We start from the raw sequence: 23,535 nt of genomic DNA on the forward strand, positions 1-23,535 counted from the left end.
AGGGGGAAAGAGAGAGAAGAGTATAACTAGGGAAAAATAGGATGGTAGGAAATACAGAGTCAGTAATCTTAACTGTGAATGTGAATGGGATTAACTCATAAAACACATACAGATAAAAGGGTGCATCAAAAGCCAGAGTCCTACAATACATTGTTTACAAGAAACATTTGAAGCAGAGAGATACATAGAGAGTACATAAAAGGCTGGAACAAAATCTATTATGCTTCAGGCTAAAGTTAAAAAAAAAAAAAAAAAAAAAAGCAAGGGTAGCAATCCTAATCTTAGATAAAGCAAAACCAAAAACAGATGAGGAAAGAAACTATATCTTATTAAAGGATACCACACATAATAAAGTCACATCAGTATTAAATATATATGGACCAAGTAGTATAGCATCCAAATTCTTAGGGGAGAAGTTATGCTGCAAGAAGAAATAAATAGAAAAACTATACTAGTAGGAGATCTCAACTTCCCTCTGTCAGAACTAAATAAATCTAATCACAAAATAAACAAAAAGCTTAAGGTGAATAGAATTTTAGAAAAGTTAGGTAAAATACACATTTGAAGAAAACTGAATGGAAATAGAAAGGAATATATTGTTTTCTCAGTGGTACATGGCAACTACACAAAAACTGATCATGTATTAGGGCATAAAAACCTCACAATCAAATGCAGAAAGACAGAAATAATAAACACACCCTTTTAAGATCACAATGCAATAAAAATTATGTGTAATAAAGGGCAATGGAAAAACAGATGAAATATGAATTGGGAACTAAATAATCTAATCCTAAAGAATAAATGAGTTGGAGGAGGATTTTGGGAAGGAAATATAGTAGCTAAATAAATCTCAGGCTCTCCAGGTTTTCCAAAAATACACAAAAAACAGAACAAATTTGCACCTCAGGTTGAAGACAGACTGGTGAAATATCAAGAAGACTTGGGGCAGAATAGGGATCCTCCTGACAACTCAAGAAGGTCCACTTGCCTAAAGAGCAAATACCTCTGGGCTAGTTCTGCAGAAACACCAAGTAGGAGGCCCTGAGGTGAGCTGGGTGTGACTACAGCCTCAGCAGGAAACACAGAAACTTTCACTTTCCAGAGGACATAAGTAGTGGGGGAAGGGGAGGCAGGGAAATAGGGCTTCTGAGTCCAAGAAGATTAAGAGAATTTCATTTGATCAGGAATGCCAGGCCCAGCTTGCTGCTGAGATGGCCCTAAGTGGGAAGAAACCAGCACATCAGGAGTGAAAAAGCAAGGATATTGCTGGCTGTGGGTACCTGCAGGAGGGTGGAACTCTTGATTTGGAATTCTTCGTCAGAGGGAAGACCTGAAGGGAAGCTTGAGGCACCATCATCCCCTTACCCCATGAGTAGAAATGCTTACACTAATAGCTCTTATTTTTTAAAAAAAAATTCATACAAGAGAATAACAATAATGAGATACTTTATAAGATGCAGCTAAAGCAGTTCTTAAGGGAAATTTTATATCTCTAAAATGCTTACATGAATAAAATAGTGGATAAGGAGATTAAATTGGACTTGCAACTAAAAAAGCTAGAAAAAGAATAAATTTTTAAAAACCCAATTAAATACCAAATTAGAAATTCTGAAACTGAAAAAGATTAAAATTTAAAGTAAGAAAACTATTAAATTAATAAACAAAACTAAGAGTTGGTTTTATAAAAAAAAACAACAAATAGATAAATCTTTGATTTGATTAGAAAAAGAAAAGAAGAAAACCAAATTACCATTATCAAAAATGAAAAGGACAAATTTACTAACAATTAAGAGGAAAGTAAAGCAATAATTAGGAGCTATTTTTCCCCAATTATATGCTAATAAATCTGACCTTTTAAGTGAAATCTAAGTGGATGAATACTTACAAAAATATAGACTGCCCAGATAAACAGATGAGGAAATAAATTACTTAAATAATCCAATTTAAGAAAAAAGAATTGAACAAGCCATTAAAAAAGTTCCTAAGAAAAAAATTTCCAGGGCTAGATGGATTTACAAGTGAATTCTACCAAATATTTAATGAACAATTAATTCCAATACTATATAAACTATTTGGAAAAAAATAGAGGAAGTAGTCACCAATTCCTTCTATAATAGATATGGTGCTGATACCTAAACCAAGAAGAGCCAAAACAGAGAAAGAAAGTTGTAGAACAATTTTCCCAATCTTAAAATATTAGCAAAAAGATTATAGAAATTTATGGATAATGCACAATGACCAACTGGGATTTATACCAGGGAAGCAGGGCTGGTTCAATATCAGGTAAGCTATTGGCATAATTGACCATACCTATAACAAAGCTAACAAATCACATGATTATCTCAATAGATGCAGAAAGAGCATTTGACGAAATATTACCCTAATTCCTATGAAAAATACGAGAGCACATAGAAATAAATGTAATTTTCTTTAAAAAAATAAGTAATATATATCTAAAACCACCAATAAGCATTATCTGTAATAGAGACAAACTAGAAGAATTCCCATTATCACCAGTACTATTCAATATTGTACTAGAAATGTTAGCATTAACAATAAGAGAAGAAAAAGAAATTAAAGAAATTATAGTAGGTAATGAGGAAACAAAACTATCATTCTAATTGCAAATAATGTGATGGTATCTTTAGAGAATCCTGAAAAATCAAATAAAAACTACTAGAAACAATTAACTTTAGCAAAGTTGCAGGATATAAAATTACTCACAGAAATCATTGGCATTTCTATATGTTGTTACCAACAAAGAGCAGCAGCAAGAGATATAAAGAGAAATCCCATTTAAAATAGCTTTAAACAAAATAAAATATTTGGAAGTCTACTTGCCAAGAACTATATGAACACAATTACAAAACACTTATCATATAAATAAAGTGAGTTCTAAATCAACTAGAAGAACATCAAGTGCTCATGGATAGGCCAAGCTAATAAAATAAAAATTGCAATTCTAACTCAATCTACTTACTCAGTGTCATGCCAATTAAACTGCCAATAAATTATTTTATAGAGCTAGAAAAATAATAACAAAATTAATCTGTAAGAACAAAAGATCAAGAATTTGAAGGTAATTAATTTAAAAATGCAAAGAAAGGTAACCTAGCTGTACCAGATTTAAAATTATATTATTAAGTAGCAGTCATCAAAAACATTTGGTACTAATAAACAGAGTAGTGGATCAATGAAAAAGGTTAGGTTCACAAGACACATTAGTCAATGACTATATTAATCTAGTGTTTGAGAAACCGATTTTAATCTAATGTTTGAGAAACCCAAATACTCTAACTTCAGGAATAAGAACTCATTATCTGATAAAAAGTGTAGAAAACTGGAAAATATGTCAGAAACTAGGCAATGACCAACATCTAACACCCTACTGCAAGATAAGATTGAAATGGGTTCATGATTTAACCATAAAGGAAGATACTATTAGCAAATTAGGAGAATAAGGTAAATATACCTCTCAGATCTGTGAAACAGGAAAGAGTTAATGACCAATGAAGAACTAAAGAATGTTATGAAATGAAAATGGATAATTCTGATTGCATAAAATTAAAGGTTTTGTACAAACAAAATCAAGGCAGCCAAAATTCGAAGGGAAGCCAAAATCTGGGAAAAAAAATTTACATCCATTTTTTCTGATAAAAGCCTCATTTCTAATATATAGTGAGAACTGACTAAAATTTACAGGAATAAAAACCATTCCCCAGTTGATAGTCAAAGGATATAAACAGACAATTTTCAGATGAAGAAATTAAAGCCATTTCCAGTCATATGAAAAAATATTTTAAATTACTATTGATTAGAGAAATACAAATTAAATCAATTCTGAGGTGTCACTTCAAACCTCTTATATTGACCAAGATGACAGGAAAAGGAAATGATAAATGTTGAAGGGGATGTAGGAAAACTTGGACAATAATTCATTGTTAGTGGAGTTGTGAAATGATCCAACCATTCTGGAAAACAATTTGAGTTATTCCCAAAGGGCTTTAAAACTCAGCATACTCTTTCATATAGTAATATCTCTATTGGCTTTATATCCAAAAGAGATAATAAAAAAGGGGAAAAGGCCCTTTTTTATAGTGGCAAGGAACTGGAAAATGAATGGATGCCCATCAATTGGGGAAAGGCTGAGTAAGTTATAACATATGAATGGAATGGAATGTTATTGTTCTAGAATAAGAAATGATGAATAGGCTGATTTCAAAAGAACCTGGAAAGACTTTATATGAACTAATGTTGAGTGAAGTGAGCAAAAAAAGGAGAACACTGGAGAGGATTCTGGAAAATGGTGGAGTAGATTGGTAAATTTCAAGCTCTCCAGATTTCCCCCACAAGTACAACAAATTTACATCTCAGGGTGAACACAGATTGGTGAAAAACCAAGAAGACTTGAGGCAGAAAAGGGGTCTTCCTGATACATCTCAACAAGATCTGGTAAAAGACCGCAGGCCAGTATTAACCTGTCTGAACTGCAAACATCTCTGGGCTCTACAGAAACACCAAATGGCGATCCCTTGGGCTAGCTGGGTTTGGTTGGAGTCTCAGCAGGAACCACAGATACTTTCATCTCCCAGTCTGTTGTCCTAAGATTGAGTGAACTTTGATTGATTGAGAATGCCAGGCCCAGCTGCGCTGCTGAGATGCAGCCCTGGAAGAGAAGGAAGCAGCACCTGCTGAGTGCAAAAGCCATAGGGCAGGGACACTGCTAGAGGGAGGAGCTCTTGGTTTGAAGTTCCTGGTCAAAGGGGAGAGCTGAAGAGAAACTTGAGGCATCATCCCCACCCCAAGATCAGAAGTACTTACACTAATACCTCTGATTAAAAAAATAAATAAACAAACCACAAAGAAGAACCATACCAAAGAAACATACTAGGGAATAGGGAAGACCAGGATTCATTTTCAGAGGATGACAGCGGAGTAAATAAAATCTTCTACCCCAAAGAGTAATGTGAAATGGCTCTCTGCCCAGAGAGAATTTATAGAATTTAAAAATCAAATGAGAGACATTGAGGAAAAATTAAAGAAAAACAAGGCTATTGAAAAAAAGCTAACTGATTAGAAAAGGAGATAAGAGAGCCTGCAAGATGAAAATAACACTGAAAATTAGAATTGAGGAAGGGAAAGCCAGTGAAGCTATAAGAGAACAAGAAATAACAATGCCTATTATAAAGAATGAGAAAATAGAAAAGAATATGAAACATCTCATAAGATAAACAACAGATTTGGAGACAGATTAAGAAGAGAAAATATAAAAATTATTAGACTGCCAGAAGTTGTGACCAAAAAGAGCACAATAATGCAGAAAATAATCCTAGAAAATTGTCCTGGAGTAATAGAACATGAGGGAAAAGTAGAAATAGAAAAAAAATATATCCAGTGATTTCTACCTCGAGATCCTTTGTGGTAAACACATAGAAATATTATTGTCAAATTTTGAAATTCCCAGATCAAAAAGAAAATTTTACAAGAAATAAGGGGAAAAAAATTCTAATATGCCAGGGCTACAATTAGAATTGTACAAGACTTATCAGCAGCTACAATAAAAGACTGCAGGTCTTGGAATCATATCTACAGACAAGCAAAAGAACTAGCCCTGTGGCCAAAAATATCATATCCAGCACCATTATCTATAAATTTCAATGAGAAAATACAGAATTCAACTAATTTGCAGATTTTCAGGACTTTCTATCAACCAAACTTGAACTTAACAAAAAATTTAACATACAAGATATATCAAAGAACAATTTTAAGGAACTCAACACGGACAAACTGTTTAAACATAGACAAATTATGCTTTTTTTTACATGGGAAATGTATGCTATATGTTTAGAAAAAAATTGGCAGAGAAAAAGGTTAAAAATAATAATTATGATATACAAATGAGGTGCAGAGAAAGAATACACAGAAGGAGGAAGAGGGCTCTTAGTTCTGAAAACCTACTTACAGCAGGAATGGGTTCAATAAACACTACATGCATACTATGAAGGGTATAGAGCCCTCCATAATCTATAAAGAAATAAGATGGGATGGATGGATGGGTAGGGAATCCAAGAACATGGGAAGAAGGCAAGGGAAGGATTCATGAGTTGGGGAAGATTAAGTAATAGCAAGAAAAGTTATGAAGCAGAATTTAATGAATATCAGCAGGGATAGGAAAGACGTGTGTATGTGGATTGTGGGTGTGGATGTGGTATGAGAATGTGTATCTATGTATATATCTACATTTCTATACATAAATATATCTTTTCTATAACTGTAGTTTGCTTGGGGGATGGGGGAAATGAAAAGGAGATATGTATGTATCTATGTGTGTGTATGTATGTATGAATATATCTACATATGTATATACAAATATATCCTTTCTTAACTATAACCTTTTTGGCTGTGGTGGGGGAATGGAAGGAGGGGGAAAAATAAAGTAAATAAGGTGCCCAGCAGAGAACAAAAGAACAATTTACAAGGAAGTAAAGAAAAGACAGGCACTCATGAATTTAATTTCTTCTACTAATATATATACTTTTTTGATCTGGTAATTTGTTGTTATATATTTTGAATCCTCCCTGATGTTTTGCTGAGCATATGACATTGTTTTGTTTTATTTTGTTTTGTATTGCTTCTTTTTGCTTATTCTGTTTCTTCAAATAAAATAAATTTGGGAAAAATGAATAAAAACAGGAGAACATTGTACACAGAAACAAGAAGATAATGTGATGATCAGCTGTGATGGACTTACTTGGCTCTATTCAACAAAGAGATGATTCAATTCCAATATACATTTGTGAATGAAAGAGCCATCCATTTCCAGAGATAGAACTATGGAATTTGAATATGGATCAAAGTATAGTATTTTCACCTTTTTTGTTTTTTTTTTTCTTTCGCCTTTTTTTCCCTATTTGATCTAATTTTTCTTGCACAGCATGATAAATATGGAAAATTTAAGAAAAATTACACATTTATCCTATATTGGATCACTTTTTGCCTATGAGAGGAAGGGCAGAGGGGAGGGAGGAAAATTTTGGAACACAGGCTTTGCAAAGGTGAATGTTGAGTGTATTCAGGAAAAGATTTTAAAAGAAGAAAAAAACTGTGGTTCTATTTAGCCAAAGTAAATTGGTAACATGGCAGCAAATAGCCAGAATACTACTCCATGTTCATCCATAGTTCTTGTGAAGGATTATATTTTGGTATAAGCTCCAAATAGATTATCAGATAGGTTAATTTTATTTACTTTTCAGTGGTAATGAGAGAAACAGAAACAGAAACAGAGGTAGTGACACAGAAACAATTCCATGAAGTTATGCTATGCAGAACAAGACTATTCCAATGAAATTAGCTTTTAAATATATTAAGTAGGGTGTTTGCTAAGTAAATTAATTTTTCTTTCCCTGTTTTTGTGTTTGCGTATGTGTGTATGTGTATGTGTCTGTCTGTCTCTCACAACCAATATTTTTTAAAAAGAGATACATAAGTATAATAGAGGGGAACAGTTGGGTGGTACAGTGGATAGAATGCCAGACTTGGAGTAAGAAAGACCTAAGTTCAAATACAGCTTCAGACACTTACCAAACTTGTGATCCTGGGAAAGTCACTTAACTCTGTTTATCTCGGTTTCCCCATCTATAAAATGATCTGGACAAGGTATTGGCAAACCACTCTAGTATCTTCACCAAATGTGTTATGAAGAATTAGATATGACTGAAAAACTACTAAATAACAAGTAGATACAGGTTGTTTGAGAGTCAGGTGGAACTAAGTCTATGATTCTGTAAAGACCATATTTTGATGCTGGCCAAAGTCAATGAAACTGAACGTTTAATAGTTTGTGATGTGCTAATTTTATGTAAAGCTATAGCAACTGCTTTGAGAGATATTGTTATAAAACAGAGATTTTTTTTATCTTGGAATCACTTGGGTTAGAAATTTTGTTTCTTAGGTGAAGGTAACATGACATGAATAAAATGTTGGACTCTGTGCTTATAAAAACTGGGATTAAAATTCCCCCCAAAAAATAATAATTCAGAAAATTGTAACCTAAATTCAAAGAAAACTTAAATTATAAAAGAAAAATTATTTATCCTATATCAAACTAATAATTGAAAGGCAGGATATATTATTTTAAAGCATATCTAATGAAAGGACACCATTCTTAACTAGGTGCTTTCTATCAATCGACTCTTTACCTCTAGTTTTTTGTTTCGACATAGTCCCACAAGAAGTTTGTACATATTCATGCTCTGGTGGCTGACGGTGTCTACCTTTAGGCTAGGAAGACACAGTAAAGGAATCAGAAAAAAATAACTGAACATGAAAGCTCCATAGATGATCTTCGAGGGAAGAACAGAGATCTTTCCTCAAACAATTTTGCTGACCCAGATGAGATGTTTGAAAAGAATGATGTTTAAATTCAGCTTGCTGGTTTCCTCTATGACCTCATTAAGGAAGCTCATGATCACAGAATGTTTGAAGTAGAAGAATGACTAGTGTCCACAACCATTATTTTCTGTACAAGGACATAAACTGCAAAAAGAATATTAACTTCTCAAGATTTATCCTCTATTTATTTAATGACAGAGACAATGATGTCAAGCCAGAAGGTAAATGAAAAGACTTCAGAAAAGGGTTGGAAACAGAGAACAGATGGAAATACTTTCCTTTGAGAATAGCAGGAAGAATGAAAAGGAAAATACAAAGGTATATAAGCATGAAACAAGGGTAAATGAGACAAATCATCCTTCATTGCCTCCACATTTTAGGAAACAATGGTCTGAGTAGTCAAAACTGGAAGAAAAGTTTAGGATTAAAGGATTCAAAAGATTATGGGAAAAATCTAGAATAAATGCTAGAGGGATAATTATATAAAGGGATAAAAATGAGGTTACAATAATGATAGCCAACTGAGTAAAGGCCAAATGAAAGTTTGTAAAACAGTATAAATGGTTCAAACATATGCCTGTGGAATTCTTACAGGAAAAAAATATCACATCACAAAAAAGTGATTAATGAACAACTTTAAAGAAAGTGAAATTACAAGTTTGTATAAAACATAATTATTGTTAATCTTTAAAAAATAAAAAAAATTTAATGTTAACTTTAAGTACTTATTACACACAGAGAATCATGCTAAAGGCTCTCCTGAGATCTCTATAATAATCCATTAAAAAACCTTGAGCAGAGCCAATCTGGGTGACAATGAACTCCATAAAAACAACTTCATCCCTTTATAACCAGCATGGCCCTAACAATCCACTAGTCCCATTGTTCTTGAGTGTCAAGCAGGACCATGGATACAACATCTACTCTTCTACTTTCATGATGTGCTGCTTTTTCAGAGATTAATAATAAAATTAACTTTTTTTCTTTTTTTTTCTTTTTCTTTTCTTTCTTTCTTTCTTTTTTTTTTTTTTTTTTTTTTACTAAAAAGAACTGCCAATCTATTTTTCATAGCTTAACCCAGGTTTACTGTTATTCCAAATTGCCACTAGGCTGCCTAGGCTGCTATGGATGCTTACATTGAAATTCCTTTTTGCCAAATTGCCCTTCCCTGCTCCCATCCATTATTAGTCCCATATCTCAATCTCTGATTTTGCTCTCTAAAAATTCCATTCTACTATTAACTACCTTTCATATTTGACCTAAAGAATGCTTTTTACATATTTTGTATTTACTCATGAGGTGTAGATGCTGTTTCCCTGCCATATAATATAAACTTCTTAAGAACAAGAACCATTTCTTTTTGTCTATGTATGTTCAGCACCTAGCTCTATATCTGGCTTACAAAGAAAGCCTATTAAGTTGATCTAAATTGAATGTCAGATGTTAAGTATACAATTAGGGTAACCCACAGGCCTCAAACCTGTCTGTGAGTTAGGAGGATGTCTACCCCAAGCATGTGAAGATGATCATTCTATCCCAGGCCACTGGCAGTCTTCTTGACTTTTGTCCTGCCATTGAACTTGAATGACTCAGAAAGAGTAGCAAGATTGATAATTTGGTGCCATTCTATTTCACTTAAATCCAGTACAAGCCAAGCTATCACTCTGGGATGTCTCTGGTCCTCTTTGAAAACAAAGGACAAACAATAATACAATTAAGAAACAAAAGGTACTGAATGCCAGAATTAGGGCAGAGACTATGGAGGGAAGAAATATTGAGGGAGGGGAACAAGACTTGGCAACTGGTGAAATATGAGAGGTGATATATAATTTTTTTAAATTTTATTTATTTATTTTTTAATAGCCTTTTATTTACAGGATATATGCATGGGTAACTTTACAGCATTAACAATTGCCAAACCTCTTGTTCCAATTTTTCACCTCTTACCCCCCCACCCCCTCCCCTAGATGGCAGGATGACCAGTAGATGTTAAATATATTAAAATATAAATTAGATACACAATAAGTATACATGACCAAAACGTTATCTTGCTGTACAAAAAGAATCAGACTCTGAAATATTGTACAATTAGCTTGTGAAGGAAATCAAAAATGCAGGTGTGCATAAATATAGGGATTGGGAATTCAATGTAATGGTTTTTAGTCATCTCCCAGAGTTCTTTTTCTGGGCATAGCTGGTTCAGTTCATTACTGCTCTTTTGGAAATGATTTGGTTGATCTCGTTGCTGAGGATGGCCTGATCCATCAGAACTGGTCATCATCTAGTATTGTTGTTGAAGTATATAATGATCTCCTGGTCCTGCTCATTTCACTCAGCATCAGTTCGTGTAAGTCTCTCCAGGCCTTTCTGAAATCATCCTGTTGGTCATTTCTTACAGAACAGTAATATTCCATAATTTTCATATACCACAATTTATTCAGCCATTCTCCAACTGATGGACATCCATTCAGTTTCCAGTTTCTAGCCACTACAAAAAGGGCTGCCACAAACATTCGTGCACATACAGGTCCCTTTCCCTTCTTTATAATCTCTTTGGGATATAATCCCAGTAGTAACACTGCTGGATCAAAGGGTATGCACAGTTTGATAACTTTTTGAGCATAGTTCCAAACTACTCTCCAAAATGGTTGGATTCGTTCACAACTCCACCAACAATGCATCAATGTCCCAGTTTTCCCGCATCCCCTCCAACAATCATCATTATTTTTTCCTGTCATCTTAGCCAATCTGACAGGTGTGTAGTGGTATCTTAGAGTTGTCTTAATTTGCATTTCTCTGATTAATAATGACTTGGAGCATCTTTTCATATGACTAGAAATAGTTTCAATTTCTTCATCTGAGAATTGTCTGTTCATATCCTTTGACCATTTTTCAATTGGAGAATGGCTTGATTTTTTATAAATTAGAGTTAATTCTCTATATATTTTGGAAATGAGGCCTTTATCAGAACCTTTGACTGTAAAAATATTTTCCCAGTTTATTGCTTCCCTTCTAATCTTGTCTGCATTAGTTTTGTTTGTACAAAAACTTTTCAGTTTGGTATAATCGAAATTTTCTATTTTGTGATCAGTAATGATCTCTAGTTCTGCTTTGGTCATAAAGACCTTCCCCTTCCACAGGTCTGAGAGGTAAACTATCCTATGTTCCTCTAATTTATTAATAATTTCATTCTTTATGCCTAGGTCATGAACCCATTTTGACCTTATCTTGGTGTACGGCGTTAAGTATGGATCAATGCCTAGTTTCTGCCATATTAGTTTCCAATTTTCCCAGCAATTTTTATCAAACAGTAAGTTCTTATCCCAAAAGCTGGGATCTTTGGGTTTGTCAAAGACTAGGTTGCTATATTTGTTGACTGTTTTATCCCTTGAACCTAATCTATTCCACTGATCAACTAATCTATTCCTTAGCCAATACCAAATAGTTTTGGTAACTGCTGCTCTATAATATAATTTTAGATCTGGTACAGCTAAGCCACCATCATTTGATTTTTTTTTCATTAATTCCCTTGAAATTCTTGACCTTTTGTTTTTCCATATGAACTTTGTTGTTATTTTTTCTAGGTCATTAAAATAGTTTTTTGGGAGTCTGATTGGTATAGCGCTAAATAAATAGATTAGTTTAGGTAATATTGTCATCTTTATTATATTTGCTCGCCCTATCCAAGAGCATTTAATATTTTTCCAATTGGTTAGATCAGACTTAATTTGTGTGAAAAGTGGTCTGTAATTTTGCTCATAAAGTTTCTGATTTTCCCTTGGCAGATAGATTCCTAAATATTTTATATTATCAGTAGTTACTTTAAATGGAATTTCTCTTTGTAACTCTGACTGTTGGATTTTGTTAGTGATATATAAGAATGCTGATGACTTATGTGGGTTTATTTTATAACCAGCAACTTTGCTAAAGTTGTGGATTATTTCTAATAACTTTTTAGCAGAATCTCTGGGGTTCTCTAAGTATACCATCATGTCATCGGCAAAGAGTGATAATTTGGCTTCCTCATTGCCTATTCTTATTCCTTTAATCTCTTTCTCAGCTCTTATTGCTATAGCTAGCGTTTCTAATACAATATTAAATAGTAACGGTGATAGTGGGCAACCTTGTTTCACTCCAGATCTTATTGGGAATGGTTGCAGTTTGTCTCCATTACATATGATGCTTACTGATGGTTTTAAATAGATGCTGCTGATTATTTTAAGGAAAAGTCCATTTATTCCTATACTCTCAAGTGTTTTTAATAGGAATGGATGTTGGATTTTATCAAATGCTTTTTCTGCATCTATTGAGATGATCATATGGTTTTTGTTAATTTGGTTATTAACATGGCCAATTATATTGATAGTTTTCCTAATATTGAACCAGCCCTGCATTCCTGGTATAAATCCTACTTGATCATAGTGTATTATCTTGGAGATGATTTTCTGTAGTCTTTTTGCTAATATCTTATTTAAGATTTTAGCATCAATATTCATTAGGGAGATTGGTCTATAATTTTCTTTCTCTGTTTTCAGCCTACCTGGTTTAGGTATCAGTACCATGTCTGTGTCATAGAAGGAATTTGGTAGGACTCCTTCATTCCCTATTTTATCAAATAATTTATATAGCATTGGGGCCAATTGTTCTTTAAATGTTTGGTAAAATTCACATGTAAATCCATCTGGTCCTGGGGATTTTTTCTTAGGGAGTTGTTTAATTGCCTGTTCTATTTCTTTTTCTGAAATGGGACTATTCAAGCAATTTACTTCCTCCTCTGTTAGTCTGGGAAGTCTATATTTTTGGAGGTAGTCATCCATTTCACTTAGGTTATCAAATTTATTGGCATAAAGTTGAGCAAAATAACTCCTTATTATTTCTCTAATTTCCTCTTCATTGGTGGAAAGTTCTCCCTTTTCATTTTTAAGACTACTAATTTCATTTTCCTCCCTCCTTTTTCTAATCAGATTTACCAAAGGCTTATCTATTTTATTGGCTTTTTCATAGAACCAACTCTTAGTTTTATTAATTAGTTCAATAGTTTTTTTACTTTCAATATTTTTAATTTCTCCTTTTAATTTTAGAATTTCCAATTTAGTATTTGATTGGGGGTTTTTAATTTGGTCTTTTTTTAGTTTTTTTAGTTGCAAGCCCAATTCATTAATCTTTTCTTTCTCTGTTTTATTCAAGTAAGCCTCTAAGGATATAAAATTCCCTCTTATTACCGCTTTGGCTGCATCCCACAAATTTTGGTATGATGTCTCATCATTGTCATTATCTTGAGTGAAATTATTAATTGTATCTATAATTTGCTGCTTCACCCAATCATTCTTTAAGATGAGATTGTTTAGTTTCCAATTACTTTTTGGTCTATTTCCCCCTAACTTTTTGTTGAATGTAGTTTTTATTGCATCATGATCTGAAAAGAAAGCATTTACTATTTCTGCTTTCTTGCATTTAATTTTGAGGTCTTTATGTCCTAATATATGGTCAATTTTTGAATAGGTTCCATGAACTGCTGAGAAGAAAGTATATTCCCTTCTATCTCCATTCAATTTTCTCCAAAGATCCAACATACCTAATTTTTCTAATATTCTATTTACTTCTTTAATTTCTTTCTTATTTGTTTTGTGGTTTGATTTGTCTAATTCTGAGAGTGCAAGGTTGAGATCTCCTACTATTACAGTTTTGTTGTCTATTTCTTCTTGCAACTCTCTTAACTTCTCCTTTAGGAAGTTGAGTGCCATACCACTTGGTGCATATATGTTTAATATTGATATTGCTTCGTTGTTTATGCTACCCTTTAGCAGGATGTAGTTTCCTTCCTTATCTCTTTTAATTAGATCAATTTTTACTTTTGCTTGATCTGAGATAAGGATGGCTACCCCTGCTTTTTTGACTTCACCTGAAGCATAATAGATTTTGCTCCAGCCTTTTACCTTTACTCTATATGTATCCCCCTGCTTTAAATGTGTTTCTTGTAAACAACATATTGTAGGGTTCTGACTTTTGATCCAGTCTGCTATCTGCCTCCTCTTTATGGGGGAGTTCATCCCATTCACATTTACGGTTAGAATTACTAAATCTGTATTTCCTGCCATCCTAATAACCCCAGATTGTGCTTTACTTATTCTTGCCTCCCCCAACCCTCTTTCCCCCTTTTAAACTTATGTACCCCTCTTGTATCACGATACTTATCCTCTTTATAATCCCTCCCTCCCCCCCTTTGAGTCTTTCCCCCTTCCTTCCCTTATTACTCTTTTTCTTTTCCCTTTTCCTCTCCCCCGTTTTTAATGAGGCGAGAGAGAATTTTCTCTAAAACAAATGTCAATTATTTTTTCTTTGAGCCAACTCTGATGAGAGTAAGATTCACACAATGTTCCTCCCCCTCTCTAAATTCCCTCAGATATGATAAGTTTCCTTAGCCTCTTTGTGGGATGTGGTTTCCCTCTTTTTATCCCTCCTTCCCACCTTATTCTGCCATCATCCCTTTTCCATATCTACTTCCCTTTTTTATGTTATATCAGTACAATCAAATTATACATGTATTCTTTTTGTATATCCACAACAGAAATACAATTCTCAAGAGTTATTTTTACCTTTTCTGCATCTCTTGAGTTCTATTCTTGGAGATCAAATTTTTTGTTTAGTTCTGGTTTTTTCTTCAGAAACAAATGGAATTCATTTGTTTCATTAAATGTCCATCTTCTTCCCTGGAAGAAAATGCTCAGCTTAGCTGGGTAGTTTATTCTTGGCTGCATCCCAAGTTCTTGTGCCTTTCGGAATATCATATTCCAGGCCCTTCTTTCCTTTAATGTAGAGGCAGCCAGATCTTGGGTGATCCTTATTGTGGCACCTCGGTATTTAAATGGTTTTTTTTTGGCTGCTTGTAAAATTTTTTCCTTAATCTGATAGTTCTGAAATTTTGCCACAATATTCCTTGGGGTTTTTATTTTAGGGTTTCTTTCAGAAGGTGTTCGATGAATTCTTTCAATGCCTATTTTACCTTCTGATTCTATTACATCTGGGCAGTTCTCTTTGATGATTTCTTGTAAAATAGTATCTAGGCTCTTTTTTTCATCATAGTTTTCAGAAAGTCCAATAATCCTCAGATTATCTCTCCTAGATCTATTTTCCAAGTCTGTCGTTTTTGCAAGTAGATAATTCATGGTTTTTTCCAGTTTGTCATTTTTTTGTTTTTGCTTGACTGATTCTTGCTGTCTCAATGAATCATTAGTTTCTATTTGTTCAGTTCTAATTTTTAAAGAATTATTTTCTTCATTAGCTTTTTTTACTTCTTTCTGTATATGTCCAATTGAGTTTTTGAATGTATTGTTTTGGTCTGTGGAATTTTTTTCCATTTCACTAATTTTTTTTTTTAGTGAATTATTTTCTTTTTCCAATTCACAGATCCTACTTTCTTGCGTGTTCTTTCTTTTCCAATTCACAAATCCTACTTTCTAGTGAATTCTTTATTTTTTCCAATTCACAATTCTTACATTCCTGAGATTTTTTTATTTTTTCCAATTCACCAATTTTGTTTCCCTGCACTTCCTGGGAATTTTTTAACTTTTCCAATTCGTATTTCAGGAAGTTGTTGCTCTCTTGTAAGGCTTCATGGTCTCTTCTATGAGAGCATTATGTAAAGGAGGACAGTCTGATGCATTTTTGCTGTTTGAGGTCTCTTCAGGTTTGCTGACAGTCTGATGCATTTTTGCTGTTTGAGGTCTCTTCAGGTTTGCTGACCTGCTCTTTTTCTGCATAGAAGCTGTCAATCGTTCTTTTCATCTTTTTATTCATGTTTTAAAGCCTTTAGGGTATGCCTCCCAGGCAAGGGGGTTACCAGCTTCCTCTGCAGAGCAGGGAAAGACGTAAGCCGATTTCCGGCTCTGAGGTTTGGGAGTGCTCTGAGTGAGAGTTTTCCCTTCCCCCAACAGGGAGTGGATTCAGCACTGGCCGAGCTATCAAACTGCTTAGTAGGGCTGAGTGGGTTAGCGATTGCCCTAGGCTAGAGACTAAGGGGTGAAAGTGTCACTGCCCCAGGCCGGAGCCTCTTGTGGGACTGTTGAGTATTAGCAGCTGACTGCAGACCACCCCCAACTCTGCCCCAGTGTCTCTGCCTGATGCAAATCGGCCCTGGAAAAGCTCTATGGCCCCAAGCCAAGCTCCCCACTGCGCAGATTGGAGGCTAACCAGAGCTACGTCCTCCTGCCGTGCAGGATCACAACTGCCCCAAGGAAAAGCCCCGTACTGCGGGTTGGGGCTTTGCGCTTGTGCTGAGATCTGTGCCTTCACCCTCGGTTTGAGACTCTCCTCGGAACCTAATTTCTCTCCCGTCTGCGCCGATCTCCCCCCTGGCCCCGGAACCAACCTTTTTTGGTGAGACTGCAGATTTTCTTTGGCTGATGAGTTGTTCTACTTCTTATCTTTACGAATTGTAGCAGTCAAGACTATTTTTGAGGCTCGATATAATATTGATAAAGAGGGTAAGAGAAGAGCTTAGAAAGTCGCGTGTGTCTTCTTCGCCATCTTGGCTCCGCCCCCCCCCAACCCCCCCAGAGGTGATATATTAAAGAAAAGAGTCAAGAATAACTCCAAGTTTGTTAAGTTGACTGATGGGGTCGCCCTCAATAGAGAAAACTGAGCAAGGACTTCTCCATAATACGAATAACAAACAGTGAGTTGTTCCCAGTAAATAGAAAGATAAACCCCCTTAAATTTCCTTGAAAAATTGTCTATAGATACTGTTTTTACTAAATCTTCTGGAGGGAATAGGATTGAAAATAATCCTGTATAAAAGAGACAAGAGAATCTATAAATACAAATTTTACTGTTTCAGGATTAAAAAGTGTAAAATATTTTACAAACAATTATTGGCAAATACTGAGTAAATATATCTTCATCCTATGGATTTGACACACATAAACACAATTCTTATAAACAAATAAGAAAATGTTGAAATTAAAAGCCAAAACTAATAGCTTTAAGTGCTGAACTAATGGTGACTTTTTTTTTCTTTGAAAATTATGTAAGTCAATTTTTTTTAAAATTTGCATTCTTTCAAATCATTCTCTAATTTATGATTTAAACTGCATTCATGTTCCCATATACATTAACATGACAAATAATAAAATGTAAAATTTAATTTAATTAAAATTTTATTCATTTATTTTTTTGCTAAGGCAATTGGGGTTAAGTAACTTGACCAGGGTCACACAGCTAGGAAGTGTTAAGTGTCTCGAGCCAAATTTGAATTCAGGTCCTCCTGACTTCAGGTCTGGTGCTCTATCCCATGCCACCTAGCTGCCCTGTAAAATGTAATTTTAGAGTTTGATTGTCTATAGGGAGTTTTTTAGAAACTACTTCACATTATCATATATTAAATTTCATATTTTCCCAAATAATAGCCAACTTTAAGATAACTGAAATAGCAGCATGTTTCACAAACTAATTTTGATACACAAAAAGTAATTTGTAATGTGCAAATATTCCACAAATGAAAATCATAGTATAGATATAAAGGATAATAAATTCCTTTTAAAAATTATTTGGCATCTATATAAATATAAAAAATGTCCATTTTAGATTTCTACTTTAATTGTTAAATAAGTCTTTAGTTTACATTAACTGGTATTTTAAGTTGCACAAAAAAACAATGTATAATTTTCCATAGCCAAGTTCTATGATTTTATCCATGTAGGGAATATGGTTGACATGGAAGGCAACAATACATTCCACTAATGCACTGAAAAATTAAGTGATTTGTTCTGAGTTACACAGAGGTGACCCTCCTCCACTATGCTAAACTAAATTAAATAATTTCTCCTATGGTTTTTCTTATTCTTAAGACTATCATATAAGGACAAAGATATAATTTTTAAAATCTTTATTAATATAGTTCTGATTTATTAAAAATTTTCTCTTGTCCTGGATATGGAAGTAATGCAAGTTTTTAAAAAGCCTAAAAGAATAGGTAAGAAAAGCACATAGCCAGAAGTGTCAGCACTGGTGGCCTTACACCTTGCATTACATTAAGGTTCCTTACAATTTTATTGGGTAATCACGCTGATTACTATCAAACAATCAATGGAATAAAAGACAAAGAATAATACCGGAAGAAATAGAATTTGCAGGGAATTCACTCCTAAAAGGAAAATTCTTCCTCTATGTATTAGTTGAGATTATGCCTTCATTTTATATGGATAAAATGTGAAATTTTATACTTTTAATCATGATCTTAAAATCTTGTTAAGATCTTAAAAGAAAAAATCAGCACAGTCTTCTCCAAATTTAGTTATGATTGAAGTGAATATGTCTTAAAAAATAGCCAACATTTCTGAATCAATGTCATAAAATGATTCATAATTAATATATCATCATGCTATTTTAATCATAGTAATAAAACAATTTGTGGAATCACTGAACTTTAGAACTGAAAGGAACCAAAATTCATTTAAGCTTAACCTCCTACGTTGCATAGAAATCTTCGCAGCTTTAAGGAAATTGATAATACTTTTTTGTTGTCCTTAGTATTGTGTAGAGGCCTCAGATTGCCTCAGTTTTTACATTCCTTACACTCTTATTACAGATTTTTGCCGCTCTTTTGTATTCTCTTCTTTGGTTTTTCCAATTTTTGCTTTATATTCATTTAAAATCAGAGTACCTCAGAGAGTACCTGTTAAAGGTCTTTAAATTTTTAAAATTTTCCTTTTTTGTCTCTTTAAATTTATTTTTAAAAAGCAGAGAAAAACAGAAAAGTAATACTAAAACAAAAGGGAACATTGTCATGTGACCAGAAGTACATCAGGAAGGATTCAAAATCTCTAACACCAACATATATAGATAACATATATAGATATATAGATATAGTATATATAGTATATAGATATAAGCATTAGAAATTACATTCATGAATGTCCATCTTTTTTTTTTACTTCCTTGTAAATTGTTCTTTTGTTCTCTGCTGTGCACTTTTAAAAATTCATTCTTCTTCCCCCTTCATTCCCCCCACTACCTCCAAGCAAGCTACAGTTAATGATATTTACAAAGAGATATAGCCTCCCCCCACCCCACATACATATACACACACACATCTTTCCTATCCCTGTTGACTCTTTGAATTCTGCTCTTTAACTTGCCTTGCTATTACTTAACTTACCCCAACCATGGATTCCCCACCCCCCCCCCCTTATCTTCTTCCCATACCCTTTGCTTCATGGTCCAATCATTCATTATCTCTTATTTCTCTATAGATTGTGGTGGGTGCTATACCCTTTGTGGTATATATGTACTGCTGCCTATGGTTTTCAGAACTCTGAGCCCTTCTCCCTCCTCTAATGCTTCTGTGTCTGTTCCTATTTCTCCTCTGCACTTTATTTATTTAAGTGCCATAGTCTTTTCCTCGAGCTATCCTATTGTTGATGTCAATCTTAAACATATGGTATATGTTTATTTCCCATATTAAAAAAAAAACAAATTGTCCTTGAAACTGATCTTTGATATTGGCTCTTATTTGTTAAATTTTCTATTAAGTTCAGATTTGGTTAACAGAAATACTGAAAATCTGTAAGCTTGTTGAATTTCCTTTTTTTTTTTCATTCAATATTACAGATAATTTTTTTGTCAGTAGATATGATTCCAGAATCTACAGGTTTTTTTTTATTGTAGCTGCTGATAACTTCTATATAATTCTAATTGTAGCTCTAGCATACTTGATTTTTTTCTTATTTCTTGCATATTTTTCTCTTTGATCTGGGGATTTCAAATTTTGGTAATTCCACAAAGGATCTTTTTGAGATGGTGATGGGTGAATTTTTTGTATTTTTACTTTCCCCTCATGTTCTCTTATAACTCCAGGACAATTTTCTTAGATTATTTCTTGCATTACTATGTCAAAATTCTTTTTTTTTTTTTTTCGGTCACAACTTTGAAGCAATCCAATTATTCCTATATATTCTCTTCTTGATCTGTTCTCTGGATCTATCATTTTTCTTATGTTTCAGGTTCTGTTCCATTTTTCTCATTTTTTATAATGTCATTTTTTGGTCTCTTGTACCTTCACTGACTTCCCCTTGCCCAATTCTAATCTTCAAAGAGTTATTTTCACCTTTAAGACTCTAATTGGTTAATTTTTTTTTTCACAGTTTTCTTGTTTTTCTTAAATTTTCTAAAAGTTTGTTTTGTTTTTGTTTTGCCTCAATGTCTCTCATTTGATTTAAATTTTTTTTTTTAGTTCAATAAATTTTCTCTGGGGAAGCCATTTCACTTTACTCTTTGGAGTAGATTCTTTTACTTCAGTGTCCTCCTCTGAAGAAGAACCCCAGTCTTCCCTGTTCCCATAGTATGTTTCTGTGGTTGGGTGGGTTTTTCTTTGCAGTTTCATTTTTTCTTTAATAAGAGGTATTAGTGGAAGCACCTCTATTCATAGGCCTCTACTCATGGGGTGGGGAGATGGTGCCTCTAGCTTCCCTTCAGCTCTCTTTTCAATTCTCCCCTTTGATCAGGAACCCCAAAGCAAGAGCTCCATCTTCCTGCAAGTGCCCACAGTCAGCAGTGTTCCTGTCCCACTGGTTCTACACTCATTGGATTTTAGTTCCTTCTTACCCAGGGATACATCCCCCCTCAGCACAGCTAGACCTGGGTTCCTGATCAGCCAAGATTCCTTCACTGACTCCTCAAGCATTCTGGGAGGTGAAAGTCTCTCTGGTTCCTGCAGAGGCTCCAGCCACACTCAGCTAGCCCCAAGGGCTCCTAACTTGGTGTTTATGTGGAGCTAGCCAGAGGTGTTTGCACTTCACAAGGGTTAATCCCCAGCCTGGACACTTTCTTCAAGTCTTCTTGGGCTGTACTAGAAGGAACCCTGTTCTACCCCAAGTATTCTTGATTTTTCACCTGTCTTTTCACCTTGAGGGACAAATCTATTCTATTTGTAGGGGAAATCTGGAGAGCTTGAAATTTACCATTGTCCCAGAATCATCCCACAATTTATTGTTTTTTAAACATCTCCTCCATAATCAGCATTTTGGAGCATCCCATCTGTCTCTCTTTTTTAATTTTATTTTTTATTATAGCTTTTTATATACAAAACATATGCCTGGGTAATTTTTCAACAGTGACCCTTGCAAAAACTTCTGTTCCAACTTTTCCCCTCCTTCCCCTCACCCCCTCCCCTAGATGGCAGGTAATCCCATACATATTAAATGTTAAAGTATATGTTAAATACAATATATGTATACATATTTATACAGTTATCTTTTTGCACAGGAAAGATTGGATTTAGAAAGAAGGTAAGAATAACTTGAGAAGGAAAAAAAAAACAAAAATGTAAGCAAACAAATAACAGAAAGAGTGGAAATGTTATGTTGTGGTCCAGTGTGGACCAATGTGGGTCATTTCCCAGTGTTCTTTCTCTGGGTGTAGGTGGTTCTGTTCATTACAGATCAATTGGAACTGATTTGGTTCCTCTCATTGTTGAAGAGGGCCACGCCCATCAGAACTGATCCTCATATAGTATTGTTGTTGAAGTGTATAATGATCTCCTGGTCCTGCTCATTTTACTCAGCATCAGTTCATGTAAGTCTCTCCAAGCCTCTCTGTATTCATACTGCTAGTAATATTCCATAACATTCATATAACACAATTTATTCAGCCATTCTCCAATTGGTGGGCATCACTTCAATTTCCAGTTTCTAGCCACTACAAAGAGGCTGCCACAAACATTTTTGCACATGTGGGTCCCTTTCCCTTCTTTAAGATCTCTTTGGGGTATAAGCCCAGTAGTAACACTGCTCGGTCAAAGGGTATGCACATTTTGATAACTTTTTGAGTATAGTTCCAAATTGTTCTCCATAATGGTTGGATCCATTCACAATTCCACCAACAATGCATCAGAGTTTTCCCACATCCTCTCCAACATTCATCATTATCTCTTCCTGTCATCTTAGCCAATCTGACAGATGTGTCCCATCTGTCTCTCTTGAACCATATCCCTTTTCTTCTCTCTAGAAACTTGATTATATTTATTTTTCTCCACATTTTTTTACTTAACTTTGATTTTTATATACGCAATGAATTGTTTATTCCATGACAAAGATTTTTATCATGTTGGCTTTCCTTCCTTGGTTAGAAATAAATATATACTTTGATTTGGTGATAAGTTATTAAATTTGTTTTACCTTTAAGCTCAGGGACCTGGAGACTATGTCCCGTTTCCAAATTCCTTAATGTTGTTTGAAGTCCTGTAATCTAAGAATAAAAAAGATACTATAAGGTTATGTTTTTTGTATTACTGATAAAATTAAACAAATGACTCAAATAGGCTTAACCTGATCATACAGTGTCAAAATGGATTATAATGCTTATTTAGTTTCAAAACTTCAAGAATCTATAATTGCATCAAACTTCCTCCATTAATTGAAGTTGCAACCATCCTAAAATATTGTATATGATCTTAGAGAGTTGTTTTGGTTGAATTATCCATCATTTTGTAATTATAATGATAATGATGAGATTCTCCAGCTTTCAAAAACAAAATATATAACTGACCCATTTAATCTGGGAGGATGTGCTAGAGTTTATATGTATGTGGCACAGTTTTTGAGAAAACAAGGTCATCTTCACACATATCAGGGTAGGATTTTAATGGAAGGGTTAATTATTTATCTTTGATTAATTATCTGAAAACTTGAAAAATAAATTCTTTATAAAAGTGCCTACACTAAAAATAATTTATTTGATTTTATGAATCAAAACTTTTGCTAGTTTTAGTAACAATTTACATTTACCCAGAGCTTTCAGGCTTACAAATTTAAAAACTTTATTGTATTAAATCTTCAAAACAGCCCTGTGAAGTATCTTGTACTAGGTATAATTATCTCTTTGTTATAAATGAGGAAATTGACATTCAGAAAGAAGTAACCTCATAATCATATGTCTTAAAGTCACAAGTCAGGATCTGAACCCAGGTATTTCATCTTGAAATCCAGTGCTTTTTTCACTATATCACTGTACTGGACATTTATAATTAAGTACTTTGATTTGCAAAATAATTTTTTCTGAGTTTAAACTGACATATAATTACTTCGTTCAATCTTATAATGTGAATATAATATAGGAGGCAAATGTTACTATTCAAGGGCTTATCCAAGG

The 23,535-nt window shown here is 33.9% G+C and overlaps 1 protein-coding gene across 4 annotated transcripts in view; it reads right to left on the minus strand.

Annotated features, from left to right (window-relative positions):
* The window catches only part of SPAG16 (sperm associated antigen 16), a 1,146,423-nt gene that overhangs the window by 1,039,359 nt on the left and 83,529 nt on the right, over positions 1-23,535 (minus strand). For all 4 annotated transcript variants that reach the window (XM_031958103.1, XM_031958102.1, XM_031958104.1 and 1 more), the window contains exon 8: positions 22,563-22,632. In XM_031958103.1, coding sequence (XP_031813963.1) covers positions 22,563-22,632 — 70 coding nt within the window. The remainder of the gene's footprint in view (positions 1-22,562; positions 22,633-23,535) is intronic.

This window comes from Sarcophilus harrisii, chromosome 3 (genome assembly GCF_902635505.1).
Source record: "Sarcophilus harrisii chromosome 3, mSarHar1.11, whole genome shotgun sequence".
Lineage (NCBI taxonomy): Eukaryota > Metazoa > Chordata > Mammalia > Dasyuromorphia > Dasyuridae > Sarcophilus > Sarcophilus harrisii.